This window comes from Scaptodrosophila lebanonensis, unplaced genomic scaffold (assembly GCF_003285725.1).
Source record: "Scaptodrosophila lebanonensis strain 11010-0011.00,11010-0021.00 unplaced genomic scaffold, SlebRS2 tig00001410-arrow-pilon, whole genome shotgun sequence".
NCBI lineage: Eukaryota > Metazoa > Arthropoda > Insecta > Diptera > Drosophilidae > Scaptodrosophila > Scaptodrosophila lebanonensis.
This window is the reverse complement of record NW_022060738.1, coordinates 7668321-7680336: the sequence shown is the minus strand read 5'-3', so window position 1 is coordinate 7680336 and position 12016 is coordinate 7668321. Positions and strand designations below refer to the sequence as shown.

General features: G+C 42.8%; 5 protein-coding genes across 7 annotated transcripts; 2 read left to right on the top strand and 3 right to left on the bottom strand.

Moving 5' to 3' along the window:
- Positions 1–830: 830 nt before the first annotated feature.
- On the top strand, positions 831–2382 carry LOC115630780. The gene is made up of 2 exons (XM_030527436.1): positions 831–1267; positions 1331–2382. The coding sequence occupies exons 1-2, from the start codon at positions 831–833 to the stop codon at positions 2220–2222; spliced, it is 1329 nt and encodes a 442-aa protein (XP_030383296.1). The 3' UTR covers positions 2223–2382.
- Positions 2383–2515: 133 nt separating this feature from the next.
- Positions 2516–3618, bottom strand: LOC115630562 (PRA1 family protein 3). The gene has a single exon (XM_030527176.1). The coding sequence runs from the start codon at positions 3352–3354 to the stop codon at positions 2728–2730; it is 627 nt and encodes a 208-aa protein (XP_030383036.1). The 5' UTR covers positions 3355–3618; the 3' UTR covers positions 2516–2727.
- Positions 3619–3943: 325 nt separating this feature from the next.
- LOC115630496 (FAS-associated factor 2) lies at positions 3944–6038 on the bottom strand. The gene is made up of 4 exons (XM_030527083.1): positions 5880–6038; positions 5715–5821; positions 4400–5659; positions 3944–4334 (listed from the first exon to the last, which is right to left on the bottom strand). The coding sequence occupies exons 3-4, from the start codon at positions 5585–5587 to the stop codon at positions 4143–4145; spliced, it is 1380 nt and encodes a 459-aa protein (XP_030382943.1). The 5' UTR covers positions 5588–5659; positions 5715–5821; positions 5880–6038; the 3' UTR covers positions 3944–4142.
- Positions 6039–6331: 293 nt separating this feature from the next.
- Positions 6332–8846, top strand: LOC115630417. Of its 3 annotated transcripts, XR_003996091.1 has the most exons (4): positions 6332–6549; positions 6612–7805; positions 7858–8520; positions 8612–8846. XR_003996091.1 is itself a non-coding variant. In XM_030526953.1 (3 exons), the coding sequence occupies exons 1-3, from the start codon at positions 6360–6362 to the stop codon at positions 8460–8462; spliced, it is 1980 nt and encodes a 659-aa protein (XP_030382813.1). In that variant the 5' UTR covers positions 6332–6359; the 3' UTR covers positions 8463–8624. The 3 variants fall into 3 exon arrangements, 2 of the variants coding, with proteins under 2 accessions (XP_030382813.1, XP_030382812.1); XM_030526953.1 differs by having other exon boundaries at positions 7867–8624; XM_030526952.1 differs by having other exon boundaries at positions 7858–8624.
- Positions 8843–11754, bottom strand: LOC115630418 (inward rectifier potassium channel irk-1). The gene is made up of 6 exons (XM_030526954.1): positions 11264–11754; positions 10579–10762; positions 9777–10172; positions 9612–9718; positions 9219–9555; positions 8843–9029 (listed from the first exon to the last, which is right to left on the bottom strand). Exons 1-6 carry the CDS (start codon positions 11503–11505, stop codon positions 8973–8975), a joined length of 1323 nt encoding a protein of 440 aa, XP_030382814.1. The 5' UTR covers positions 11506–11754; the 3' UTR covers positions 8843–8972.
- Between the last annotated feature and the right edge of the window lie 262 nt (positions 11755–12016).

Here is a 12016-nt window from a genome sequence, read left to right as displayed (position 1 = left end):
ATAAATTTTACTCAAATTGAGTCGGAGAGTATAAGAGAGTCAGTTGAAGAGAGTGTCTCAGAAAAGAGATAATCTGTAACTATGTATATCCATGCCTGCTCTTTGCTCTTTTTAAAAACAAAAATAGATTACTCAAATTCCTTAGCTCTGCTTATCAAAATCTGTAAGCAATTGAAGGATAATAAACAAACAAGTGGATAGTTTTCAGTTACCAGCGTTCAATTGTGCCGTAAAAATAAATAATATTACGAGACTTTTTGAATCATCCGCCACCATGCCCTAGAAAAAATAATGCTCTTTATTTTCTTGCTTATCAAGTATCAAGCTCTGTATACCTTGTATACTGCCTATAGATAGTTTGTAGCTGTAGCGCAAAGAATAAAGCAATAAAATAAAAGTACACATTCTTTATCAGCTTGACGAGCTGAATTAAATTAGCCATGTCGGTCTGTGGAACTAAAAATTTTAAAATTCTTCTTACTTCTGCATTTCCGCAATATATTGTAATTTTTTGAACAACGAAAAACTCTCTCAGTAAAACTACATGTGTAAAGTTAAGAAGAAATGAACGTTATCTAATTTTTATATATGGAAACAATTTGTAATAAGCTACAAAATATTCTTGAACTTAAGTGACTGACATAGGAACTATTGGGCAATTACCTAGTTGCCCAAACGAACAAACAGTTTCATGGTTTCTCTCGGTCTTTAACCAATTTTTAAATTACTCTATTAAGTCGTAGCCGTTGAGTGTTTTTGGAGTTTTCTAGCACTGCTCTTAGCCAAACCAGGGCTGCCATATGTAAACAAACCTGCATTTAACATAAACAATGGAGCTAGCTGAGCTGCGTTGGTTGCAAAAGATTGTGCCCTTACTATATAGCGCACTGCAGAACTTGGAGCAATTACCATCAGAAACTAGAAGAATCAAACGATTGTGCAGACGTGTCTTATCGCCCCCACCGCCGCCAGAAACTAGTCACAAACAACCACAAAGGTCCGCACGGAAAAGGAAAATTGCCAACAGGCAACCCCAAAACAATCGCAAAATATGGGTCAAGAAGGAGAACCAAAGTCGCGATGCAGATGGGCTCTTCGCCACCACCTTTGAGCGCATTTATCAGCACAATCATGACGAGTTCAAAAATCGGACGCGCATGACGCCCCAGGTTTTTGATATGCTGTTCTGCCTAGTGGGTGAGCAGCTGAATAAAAATTCCATACGTACACCCATAGCTCCCGAGTGTCGTCTGTTTTTGACGCTGATGTAAGCAAATTCGACTTGGCTTCATAGAATTTTTATATAACTTCAAATTTATTCACATTTCAGTTATTTGGCCAATGCTGAGAGCGTCCTGGAGCTATCCAAGGCTTTTAAAATGGGTCCGTCGACAGTGCGCGCAATTGTCCAAGAAACGTGCGATCTGCTCTGGAACATATTGGCGCCAGCTTTCTTGCCCCAACCAAATGAACAAGCTTATACAAATATTGCCGAGAACTATGAGCAGATGTGGCACGTACCGCATTGTCTAGGCGCCGTCGACTGTAAGCTAGTGGACCTGTCTTACAGAGGCCAAAAAGAAATAGTGCTGCTCGCGAGTTGCGACACAAATCTTGCCTTTACCAGCATAGACATAGCAACTGTTGAAGCTAATAAACTGACGTGGCAACAAGATTTTGCAACACAACTCTTTAATCATCAATTGAGCGATCTAATGCCAGCGGAGCCATTAGACGAAACAGACATTGCAAACGCTGCCTATACATACATAGCTGACGCTTCGTTTCCCATGCGAGAGAATCTAATTACTTCCTACACAGGTGGGAATTTGAACAGAGATCAAGTACAATTTAACAAGTTGCTATCCCAAGCGCTGGAAGGCAGCATCGGGAAAGCATTCGATGTCCTATTTTCCCGCTGGTCTGTGCTCACCAAGCCGCTACCCATGAGTCCAACGAATGCAGTGAAAATAGTAAAGGCCGTGGTGGTTCTGCATAACTTTGTGCAACAACACGATGAGGCCTACTGTCCGCCCGATTTTGTGGAAAAAGTGCCATCCTGTGACCTTAAATCAAAAGTGCCTAGCATTTTGCTGAGCCACGTGACTCCACTCTCTAGAATGAATACGATATGGCAGCTACGAGATCGTCTGAAAGTGTGGATGAACGCGAAGTCTGACACTTTACAATCATTAATAAATAGTGTGGTGTGGACTGATTAAGAAGGTGTGCTTATCAGTGCAATCAACATGAACAAAAATAAACAATTTACCTGCCATTTTTTTAAAGAATGGGTGATAACAACGATTATCTATTCTATGCTGGAAAAATATGTATAGGTTCAAAAGATGCTGGAAATTTAAATAAAAATAATACAAAGTATTTGGTCTATATATTATCGAATACATAAATGGGGGAATTGTTTCTGTTAACCAATATATGCTGTACATTTATAAATATACACGCATTCGCAGCACGTCAATTCTTTAATCCTTTTTATCAGCAATGCACACTATTAGTTATCATTTAAACTTTATTGGACAACTTTATTGACAATCAAAATTGCAGACTATATTGATAATTGTAACAAATTCATGATTAAATAGTAAAAATAATAAAAGATCAAATCGATTATCGAGTAATACGGTTTTTGAAAGCTAAAGCATTCATAATTGATCAACATTGGGGGTAAAACTTCAGTAATGCAAACGCTTTAATAATTATCCTTTAGTTAAGAATGGCATCCGCACGAACATTCAAGGCATCCAAGAGCACGCCCATAGGTGTTGTGGGTCCAAAACTTTCGATTGTGTTGGTCAATTTGTTCTTTATATTGCGCAGTCGCAGCGATGCATGAACAAAGGTCACCGATATGGGCAACAGCAAGGTGAAGGCGGTCAGCAACACAGCGCTGATGCAGTGCAAGAAGATGTAACAGGAGAGCAGAGCACCGGCCAGAATGTACCACTTTTGTTGAGCATTTTGTTGGGCGGCCAATCCACCGCTTAGGCGGCTGGCGATAAAATTCGATTTAGATTTGCCACTGAAGAACTGCCAGATGACGGCAATGATGATAGCCTGCACCAAGAGACCGCTAATGATCTTAACCGGATTGAAAACCACCATCAACGCATATATGGCCAAGAAGAGTAGGAAGTAATTGGTTTGGTAGTAGAGTAAGTTTTTTACCACACGATTGCCCCACTTGTCAAAGTCCTTGAGGTTTGGAAGCTGGAAACGTGCTGACCCGAGCACAAAGTCGTCCAAGGTGCGCAGCGGTGGCAACTGCAAATTTCCTGAAAGTGCTGCCGCAGCATCGGCCGCGGCATTTGCTGCTGATGAGGATGCTGACATGGTTTTCTTGCTGCTCCTACTGGTGTATTTGTTTTGGTGTGACACGCGCTCCTGTGTCGATTTTAATCTCTGGTACGAAAATTGTTCCACGTCGAACAGCTGAGACGTCAGCTGCCTTATTTTCTGCCGTACTCCCGAATCTCTCGATTTTAGACGACTTTTCGGCAAGAGAGGCGCACGCTCGTCTGAATTATAATTATCGTCACTAAAATTTAAATCAAAGCTATGAGTGTCGTCGTCCAGCGTAGATCACAAATGTGTACGTACAATGTGTGTGTGTGGCAGGTTCTTAGTCATTTGCATGAGTCGTAGCGAGCTGTCAAGCTATCGACAAGCTTATTAAGCTATCGCATAATGGTATCGATACTTGCACCAGAGCTGCCGGATCGCTTTAAAAAACATTTCTAAATTGAAATTTTGAAAACGAAAAGGCGCACTTTTTTATCAGTGAAGTTGTCTTTGTTTAATAATATTATTTAAACAAAAAGTAGTGTATCTAACATAAGTACAGTTAAAGCAACACTTGTTCACAAGAAACCTAGACTGTGTTCATGGGTGAAAGATAAGGATAAAGAAGGATACAAGAGAGTTAACTTAAGCAAATTGTTAAACAATCATATATGTTGTATGTATGTGTATTCAGATTAAATTAGGAATATTTCACACAATTGTGAGCTGAACATATCTATTCTCAATTGTTGTTTGCTCCAGCCGGTATTAACAACGCCTCAAACATGTGAGGACGTTGAACGGAACGCTGCTGCTTCCGCTTTGGTGGTGTCGTTTGGTTACGCCTCCAGATCATTAACGAAGAGCACCTCGCGATTCTTTAGACCTACCTCCTTAAGAGTCTTGTGGGCGGAGCCCTCAGCGCCTGCATCCAAAGTCGACTTGGAGTAGAGCACACGTTTGGGAAAATTCGTTGTTATTTCGAATTCATCCGGAGATTCGGGATGACAAAACAAAAACCGGTAAACATCCTGTACAAAAAAATTTTAAAAATCATTGTAATCAATCAATCAATTAAGCATTTATTATTCCTTACCAAAATCGAATCTGTCTGACGAAAACGTCGCTCCAGGCGCATTCCACTGGGCATTTTGAAGACGACAGCAATAGTGTCAATCGAATCGGGCGACGGTTCAGCCGGAACCAGCGTGGCTAGCTCAATTTTCTGCCTAGAAATTTCCTCCTTGCGTAGCTCCACATCTCGACGTGCACGCTCCTCAGCCTCTACAAGTTGTCGTGCCGCATCTCTTTCGATTTGACGCTGACGCTCCTTCTCCTCATCGGCCCGTAAGCTCTGCTGGTACGCCTCATCCTGCTGGCGTCGCAGGGTCTGTGTAAAATTACGCTCCAATCGATCTGCACGCGCCTGACTTAGCCATACTTCGTTAGCCGCTACCACAGCCTGGAGACGACGCAACAGCTCCTCTGGCGTGCAGTCGCCTTCAAAACGTCCCACAATAACCATGCGATTCGCTCGCAAACTTATCATTATCATCAGAGGATAGTTGCGCACCGTAATAGACTGCATAACGCGATATCCCTCGGGCGTGGACACGTCACAACCCCAGAGCAGTGTGTGTGTGTTAATGTAGTCAATAACGGAACGGTCGGCTAGTGTCTCGCGGCAAAATGAATCAACGTCCGGATTCTTGCTGGGATCCTTGTGCAGATAGACGAGCAAAAAGCGCAGCTCCTGCTTAGCATCATTTAATGCCTGGGCATAAGTGCCTTGGTAAAAAACGGGATGTTCCGGATATCGTTCGTAGAAGTCCCGTATAAACTTCATCACATCGCCCAAGGGGTCTGTGACAATCCGAGGCTCATTTCCGCCACCAAAGTTGACAAATGCACTACAAATGCTCGATATCGTCGAGTAAAAGTATTGGAATACGATATTGATCACATAGCTGATAATACCCGTGAGGCTACGCGGTATTGGACCGCTTGGAACGCGACTCACGGTCCTACCACCAGGCATGTTGGCCGAGAAGATTTGTTGCAGGAAACGATCATTGATGACGGCCGGCGCACGCACTTCCGTCGAGGCTGCAAACATAGTAGGACGGCCTTCGCGTATGTTCAATTGCTCTTGAAAAGCAACTTCCAGATCCCATTGATGTCGTATAAGGACATCGCGACACACATTCATATCCTCAATCCCTGTCAAATCCTGGAACTGTAGCACCTTCTCTGTTTGCTCATTTGTCAGTCCATCCGCATCCATGGTGTCTATCTAAATGTCTTTCTGCTTGTTTCCGTTGTTATTGTTGTGACTTTCGCCCTTTGTCCTTTGCAGCTACAATTGAAAATTGTTATTCCCGCTAGCGTTGCGGATATTACACGCAACTTACTCTGAAGGTCCGCACTAATGCCACCTGCCCTTCTTCCGCTGTGTTTCCTATACCGCGCCCCCTTCACTTTAACAAATTTCTGCGTTTCGTGTTGTTTTTGCTGTTGTCTGCAAATATTCAATGGAAATGTCAGATTCGGACTTGCTTGGGCAAAATTGTGCACACCTTTTAACATTTCTACGATATCGTCTGCTCACAATATGTTGTGAGTTGCACATGCAGTGGCAGGTCTTGTTTTTTACAATTATTTTCACAAATTTTCTGCCCTTTTCTGCTAGTGATACGCTCTTTTGCTCTGCTTCTTACCACTACTACAATTTTGACGTAGACTAATTCGAAGCCGTTAATTTGCCGCACGCTAGCGCCGTTCACAGCCTTAACATGCAAAGCAGCGCCGCCGTGGGCAATTTTTTTAATAAGCAATTTTATGCAACTTTTTTATGTTAATAGCAGATTTTATTTCAAGTTGTCACTTGATTTGTCGTATTTAACTTGATATTTTTAAGTGAGAATAACTTATTTTATTTTAGCAAGTGGCAACGCTATTTTATCGCCGTTTTAAAAATTAGACGGCTTTGTAATTATTATTCATTGCCGCTAGTTTTGTATTTCCAACGATCGCGCGACACTAAAGTAATAAACAAAATGCATTTAATATCCACTGCGAAGCAGACAGTGCTCTCGGATTTTGCTGATCTAGAAACTAAGTCAACATATGTGCATGCAAATGGAGAAACGACAGATTTTCAGTTTAATGCGCAAAAAAAAGTGTTCGTCGAAGTTGAGAAAACAACAGGTCTAGCGGTGATGCGCATAAAGGAGAAGCAGGAGAAAGGTAACTGTTTAAATTTAAAGCACTTACTAAGCAATTACAGTAAACTTCGAGTGTTGTTGCAGCTCCCGAAATACAGCGCGTGCGCAAACTGACCATCGATAATGCCTTCTGCGTGGGCTGTGCCAAGCAGAGCCTTGAGGAGATTGCCGTTGGCCAGTCGACTGGGTTTGTGAAGCTTTACAACTATCGAACGGCCCAGCTTATACATCGCTTTCCGGCGGATCAGCCGCGCAGTACGGTGCTCTATGTAGACTACAATAGCACCGACGAGTATATAGCTGCAGTGCGGGAATCGGGCAGCATTAACATCTACGGCACTAAGACCAAGAACAAAATCGAGACGCTCACCTTTGATGATAATGCAACTCTGGCACGTTTTCATCCTGCTAAACGTTTTCAATTGTCGGTGGCTTCGTACAAGGGCGCTGTCACTGTTTACGACATGCAGTATAAACGGAAGCTGCTTAATATTAATGATGCCCACGATGCGCCATGTCGGGATATAAGCATGTGTAGTGCGCAACCGGCTTTGCTGGTCAGCGTTGGCTACGACTGCAAGATTAACATTTTTGACATTCGACGCAGAGTGCAGGCGCCGTCTGGTCGTCTCAGCTACTCGCATCCGTTGTCCACGGTGGCGTTGAGTGAGTGCGGCACATATTTCTGTGCCGGCAATCTTAAGGGTGAGCTCATTGCCTATGATATGCGGAGCACAAAATCGCCGCTGGCGGTCCGCAATGTCCACGAATGTGCTGTCACACGCATCGCCTTTGTGCCCATGTCCAAGGAGGATTACTCAAGTAGTAGCTTGTCCAGCTCTAATGTTAATGTTACTGTTGAGGCAGAAACGCCAGGAACCGTGTCTACTGTTAAACCGGTGCAGGTGTTGGAGGCTGTGCCTACTGGTTGCGACGATTTGCGCAAATCTATAGCTGCCAATTTGCTCAGCACGCAGCAACAGCTAGAGGCCATGAGCAGCTCCATAGGCTATGCCTCTATTATGGCTACGCCGGCAGCACCGCGCGCTCAACGTGACTCGTTTTGCGATTTCTTTGATGCCCAGGGCTATAGGCATTTGGAGCGCGTGTCTACGCGCTTTTCGCAACGACGTGACAGTTTCGATTGGGAAACCCTGAACCGCAGGCCCAGCAATGAGGAGCAGCGGCAGAGCATCTGCCAAATTGGCTCGGGTCTAACTTCCCTTGACAGTGCCAATAGCTCGTCGGGGGAATCCAGCGATGGTAGCAAGCTGCAGCGTAAGTCTGTCGTCCTTAATTCGAATACGATATTTAAGTTAGTGCCTCCTAGGCTTTACAGAAACGTTGAGCGGCCCCTTACGTGATCGCAGCAACATTTCTGGCGAGGCTAAGCTGCAGCAAATTGCCGAGACCGATGAGCAGTCAGCCAACTGTTCCCTCACCAGCAGCACGGGCACTGGCAGCGATAAGGAGAATCCCCAGCAAGTCGACTTGGACCTGAAACGCCACCTCCGTTTGCTCTCAGCTAGTCGCAACAGCACACCGCATCATGTGAAATGTACGCCGCTATCACAGCCACAGCAGCTGCTGCCGAAAAGCTCCAGTGGTCTTACTGCCTCCTCCGTTTCCGCGCTTGAATGCAACACAGATGTACGCAAGGAGCTGGGAGAGATGCGTGAATACTTTGAGGAGCGCTTCAATCAAATGGAACGCGAGTTCAAATTTGTGAGCGAGAAAAACAAATGGGAGATTTTTACTCAGGCCTCCAATTATTGGAATCATCAGATAGACAATACGCGAGAAATACGTGATGCCTTAGCGATGCTCCTCCAAACTGATCAATTTACACAAGAGTTTGTGCGCCTTCAGCTTGAAAATGACATGCTAAAGGCACAGCTGCAGAAAATAGAGCAGGAACGCGAGGAAAAGGAATGATTTACAGATTTTCGGGCTCTAAATCTAGATATCAATTGTCTGTTTTCAGTTATTTCATGTATGTAGTACATATGTATTGTTTGCTTATCATCGGTGCTGATTTTTTCTTTCTTTAACCCCGTTCCTTAAATGTTAATTATACGTAAAAGAAATGGAAATCAATTCTGCTGCTTTATGTAATGAACTCATTATTAAGCAATTTGTGTTACATTGGTTTATAAATAAGTTGCACGTTCATCTATTTCATGTTTCCATTTGCATTTGAATTTGTGTCTATGAGTTTTGAAAATTGTTCAAATCATCATGGTATTGCATTATTCGAAAAATGTGCTTGAGCTCACCACTTTACAAAATAAAATGTTTGAAATACTTTTTATAAATCAATTCCAAAGCGAATTTTTATTAGTTTTTGAACAAATATAATCTATATAGTCGTATTTATTTAGAATGTACGTATGTATATATATACATATGTATACCATAGATTATATCACCTATATTTTATTCGCTTTACTTCCTGTACTCCAGTTGCAATTTCTGCTCTGGTTGTTTGAGGGGCATGTCCACCTGCGATTGGGGAAAATGGGTTTAGAGGAAGGCAAAGCTATTTACAGATGTGCATGGCATAGTAATATCTTTTTTTTCAAATGGAGGACGCAGAACTCTTCTTATACTAGAGAGCTTCAAAAACAGGCGTTGGTGTCTCTGTTCATTTTTTGTACATCTGAAACAATCCTGACAAATTCGGTTACTCACCGAAATGGTTGTGTTGAAGTTATCATAGTCTATGAAATAACGTTCCTGGGCGACATCGTAATGTATAATATTTACGAATCGTTGACCCCAAAATATTTCACGCGGAACATACGAGGTCTTTGCTTCGGTCATTTGAGCAGTGGCCGGTGAAGTACCCACAATGGACACATAGAGCTCAAATTGCGCGGCATTGAACTGCTTGGCGTTGGAGAAGCATTGTAGGGGACTCGTCTCATCGATGATATGACAAATGATCTCGGGCCACACAATCAACTGCTCGCCATTGCCCACCAGCTTAAGCTCCGTGTGAGTCTTAATTACCTCACCCTCGCGCGTCCTGCAGAGAAGGGTTTCAGATTCTTGGTTGGGAAGACCCATCGATTAAGCACTTACTGCTTGTCCACAATCATGTAGACGCGTATTTTGGATTCTATAGACTGTTGCTCGCGTGGATCGCAAGCACGAAAGAGCAGACACAGTTTCCCATCACGATAACAAATCTGCAATCACACACAAAATTTTTATGAAGATCAGGCTATATATTTCGGATCTACACACCACCGCCTTGTCACTGAATTTGAGCTTTGTCATTTGTCTGGCTGGACGCGCTGTTTTTGCATAAATAACGCTCACCATACTGCCCTCAATGGCCACCGAGCACAACATTTGGACAATGAATAGGAAAATGGTCTCCGGACACTCCTCGCTGGCATATTTCTCGCCAAATCCTAGCGTGGTCTGTGTCTCTATCGAGTAAATCAGCATGGCCACAAAACTGCGTACTCCAATAATGCACGGCTCCTTGCCCTCGCCCAAGCGATCGCCGCTGACGGCGTCGAAGAGAAAATCGCCATGGGAATAGGCCACCACGTAGCAGAGCACGCCAAAGAAGAACCAACTGAGAAAATAGCTGCCCAGAAAGAGACTCAACATGTACTTCCAATCCAATTCGATCTGTGGAATAGAATAATGCAACCTAAATGATCAAGGCTGACCCAAGAGTGCCGAATAAAATGGTGCTCCATGTTCTTGTTAAGATATGCGATTTTATTTTTTTGTTGTTTAGTTTTAGTAAATTGTCATGTCAGTTACAGGTGTTACAAAGATGAGTGGACAAATATTACAAATAGCATATGTATGTATGTACTCGTATATGCTAAATACTAAAGGTGACCCGCTCGTTGGTCTTGACTTTGCATAGCTTTGGCGGCGTTGGCGGCACATTGACCAGTTCGTCCAGCTTTCGTTGTATACTGGGGGTTATGCTATAGATATCAGAGTGCTCGTGCTCAGACTTCTTAGCTACCACCTGGGTTTCTTTCACAACCTGTTTGGGCACCCAACGCAGTAAGGGTCTTACCAACGTTGTGACAAAGTCACGAATGTAGCGCCATGATTTCTCCGGGATTCGTCGAAAGACTACATTTTCATGACCATTCTTCTCCATCACACGATGAATGGTACGTCGTAGGCCTTCGCCGGAAGAGCTCGCCTGAGGACTCAGCTCAATGGTGCTGCCAGCCCAGTCCGTAGTATAAGGAAAGCTACAGAAGATGCAAATTGTGTTCTGGTCAGTATTCTGGAAATAAATTACTCAAAAAAACCTTCGAAGTCTTACAACTTATCGCCTATGTTATTTTATCCTCATTCTGTGCTAGAAAGTTTAAACAATTACCAATAATTAACTGTAGAGAAAAAATGTAAAGTATTTGAATGTTTTAATACATTTTAAGTTTAAAAAATATAAAAAAAAACTGCTAATTATTTTATTATAAAAAAAGAAAAGATTTTAAGCTGCATCGAATGAGAGCTTTGCAATAGATAAAGAGTCTTGCTTGAAAAGTAGATACAAATAAAAACTTCCTGGTTTTGCTGAGTTGGATTAATTAACTATTGAGCTATGAAGGTTTTGTCCAATCTAAACTATGAAAACGTTCTTTTTTATTAAGTACAAGAATAAGACTAAAAACAGCTTCTTCTTTTCTCTAATTTTTTCAAATTTTCACCTATTTTTCTCTAAGTGTCATGCATTGTTGATGACCTACTTTTGTTCGCTGCGCGTCTCCAGCTGATCCACAGCCGACTTGGATTTGCGGCGACGCACAAAACTTGGGCTTTCCGGATAGTAATCGACTTCTTGATCATCGACAGTTTCCTTTTCAGGCGATCGTGCCAGAGGCTTCGTCTCGATCGGCTTGGGCTTGACGGGCATCGAACTGGAGCGATGCATCTCAAGGGTTTGACCAGCAACGGCAGTAGCGCCAGCGCCTCCAACGCTCATTGTCATGCGGCTACCCACGCGGGCTTTGGGGATTTGTCGTTTAATTGCCGTGAATTTGGAGCAATTTCACTTATTTGACTAGATTTGCGTTTTAATTTTAATTGAATTATGTAGTGCATGCAGTTGAAGCGTAAAGACGGAGCGCACACAAGTTATGGCTACAGGCAAACTGACCGCTTGACACTGACTGAGTGGCTGGCAACTGCTTGGAATGGGAGGCTGCGACTGTGCCCACATTTACGGGTCGGTTGTGTGACAGTAAATAAATATATAGATACTACTATCAAGAATTGTAAGATATGCGTTTTAATTTATTTATTATCTACATTTGCCATCGTGTCGTCTCTCTGACAGTGCTTACCCGCAGTAACTCGAGCGGTTGCCCGCTGAGATTAATTTGTCATAAGATGCCTTTATTTGTTATACAAACAGAACTACATTTGTAGATGAGGCTAACTTTATTTAATACACATGTTTATTTTGCAAACAATTGTCGCCAGCGTATAGATGCAAATAT

Bases quoted from the DNA above. Each gene is read 5' to 3' on its own strand.
- LOC115630417 (XM_030526952.1), top strand. From the start codon at position 6,360: ATGCATTTAATATCCACTGCGAAGCAGACAGTGCTCTCGGATTTTGCT. The intron at 6,550-6,611 runs GTAACTGTTTAA...GTGTTGTTGCAG, and splicing joins AAAGGAGAAGCAGGAGAAAG to CTCCCGAAATACAGCGCGTG. The intron at 7,806-7,857 runs GTAAGTCTGTCG...AGTGCCTCCTAG, and splicing joins CGATGGTAGCAAGCTGCAGC to GCTTTACAGAAACGTTGAGC.
- LOC115630780 (XM_030527436.1), top strand. From the start codon at position 831: ATGGAGCTAGCTGAGCTGCGTTGGTTGCAAAAGATTGTGCCCTTACTA. The intron at 1,268-1,330 runs GTAAGCAAATTC...TTCACATTTCAG, and splicing joins CGTCTGTTTTTGACGCTGAT to TTATTTGGCCAATGCTGAGA.
- LOC115630496 (XM_030527083.1), bottom strand. From the start codon at position 5,587: ATGGATGCGGATGGACTGACAAATGAGCAAACAGAGAAGGTGCTACAG. The intron at 4,335-4,399 runs GTAAGGAATAAT...TTTTTTGTACAG, and splicing joins GTCAGACAGATTCGATTTTG to GATGTTTACCGGTTTTTGTT.
- LOC115630418 (XM_030526954.1), bottom strand. From the start codon at position 11,505: ATGACAATGAGCGTTGGAGGCGCTGGCGCTACTGCCGTTGCTGGTCAA. The intron at 10,763-11,263 runs GTAGGTCATCAA...CATCTTCTGTAG, and splicing joins GAGACGCGCAGCGAACAAAA to CTTTCCTTATACTACGGACT. The intron at 10,173-10,578 runs GTAAGACCCTTA...TCTATTCCACAG, and splicing joins GTGACTTTGTCACAACGTTG to ATCGAATTGGATTGGAAGTA.
- LOC115630562 (XM_030527176.1), bottom strand. From the start codon at position 3,354: ATGTCAGCATCCTCATCAGCAGCAAATGCCGCGGCCGATGCTGCGGCA.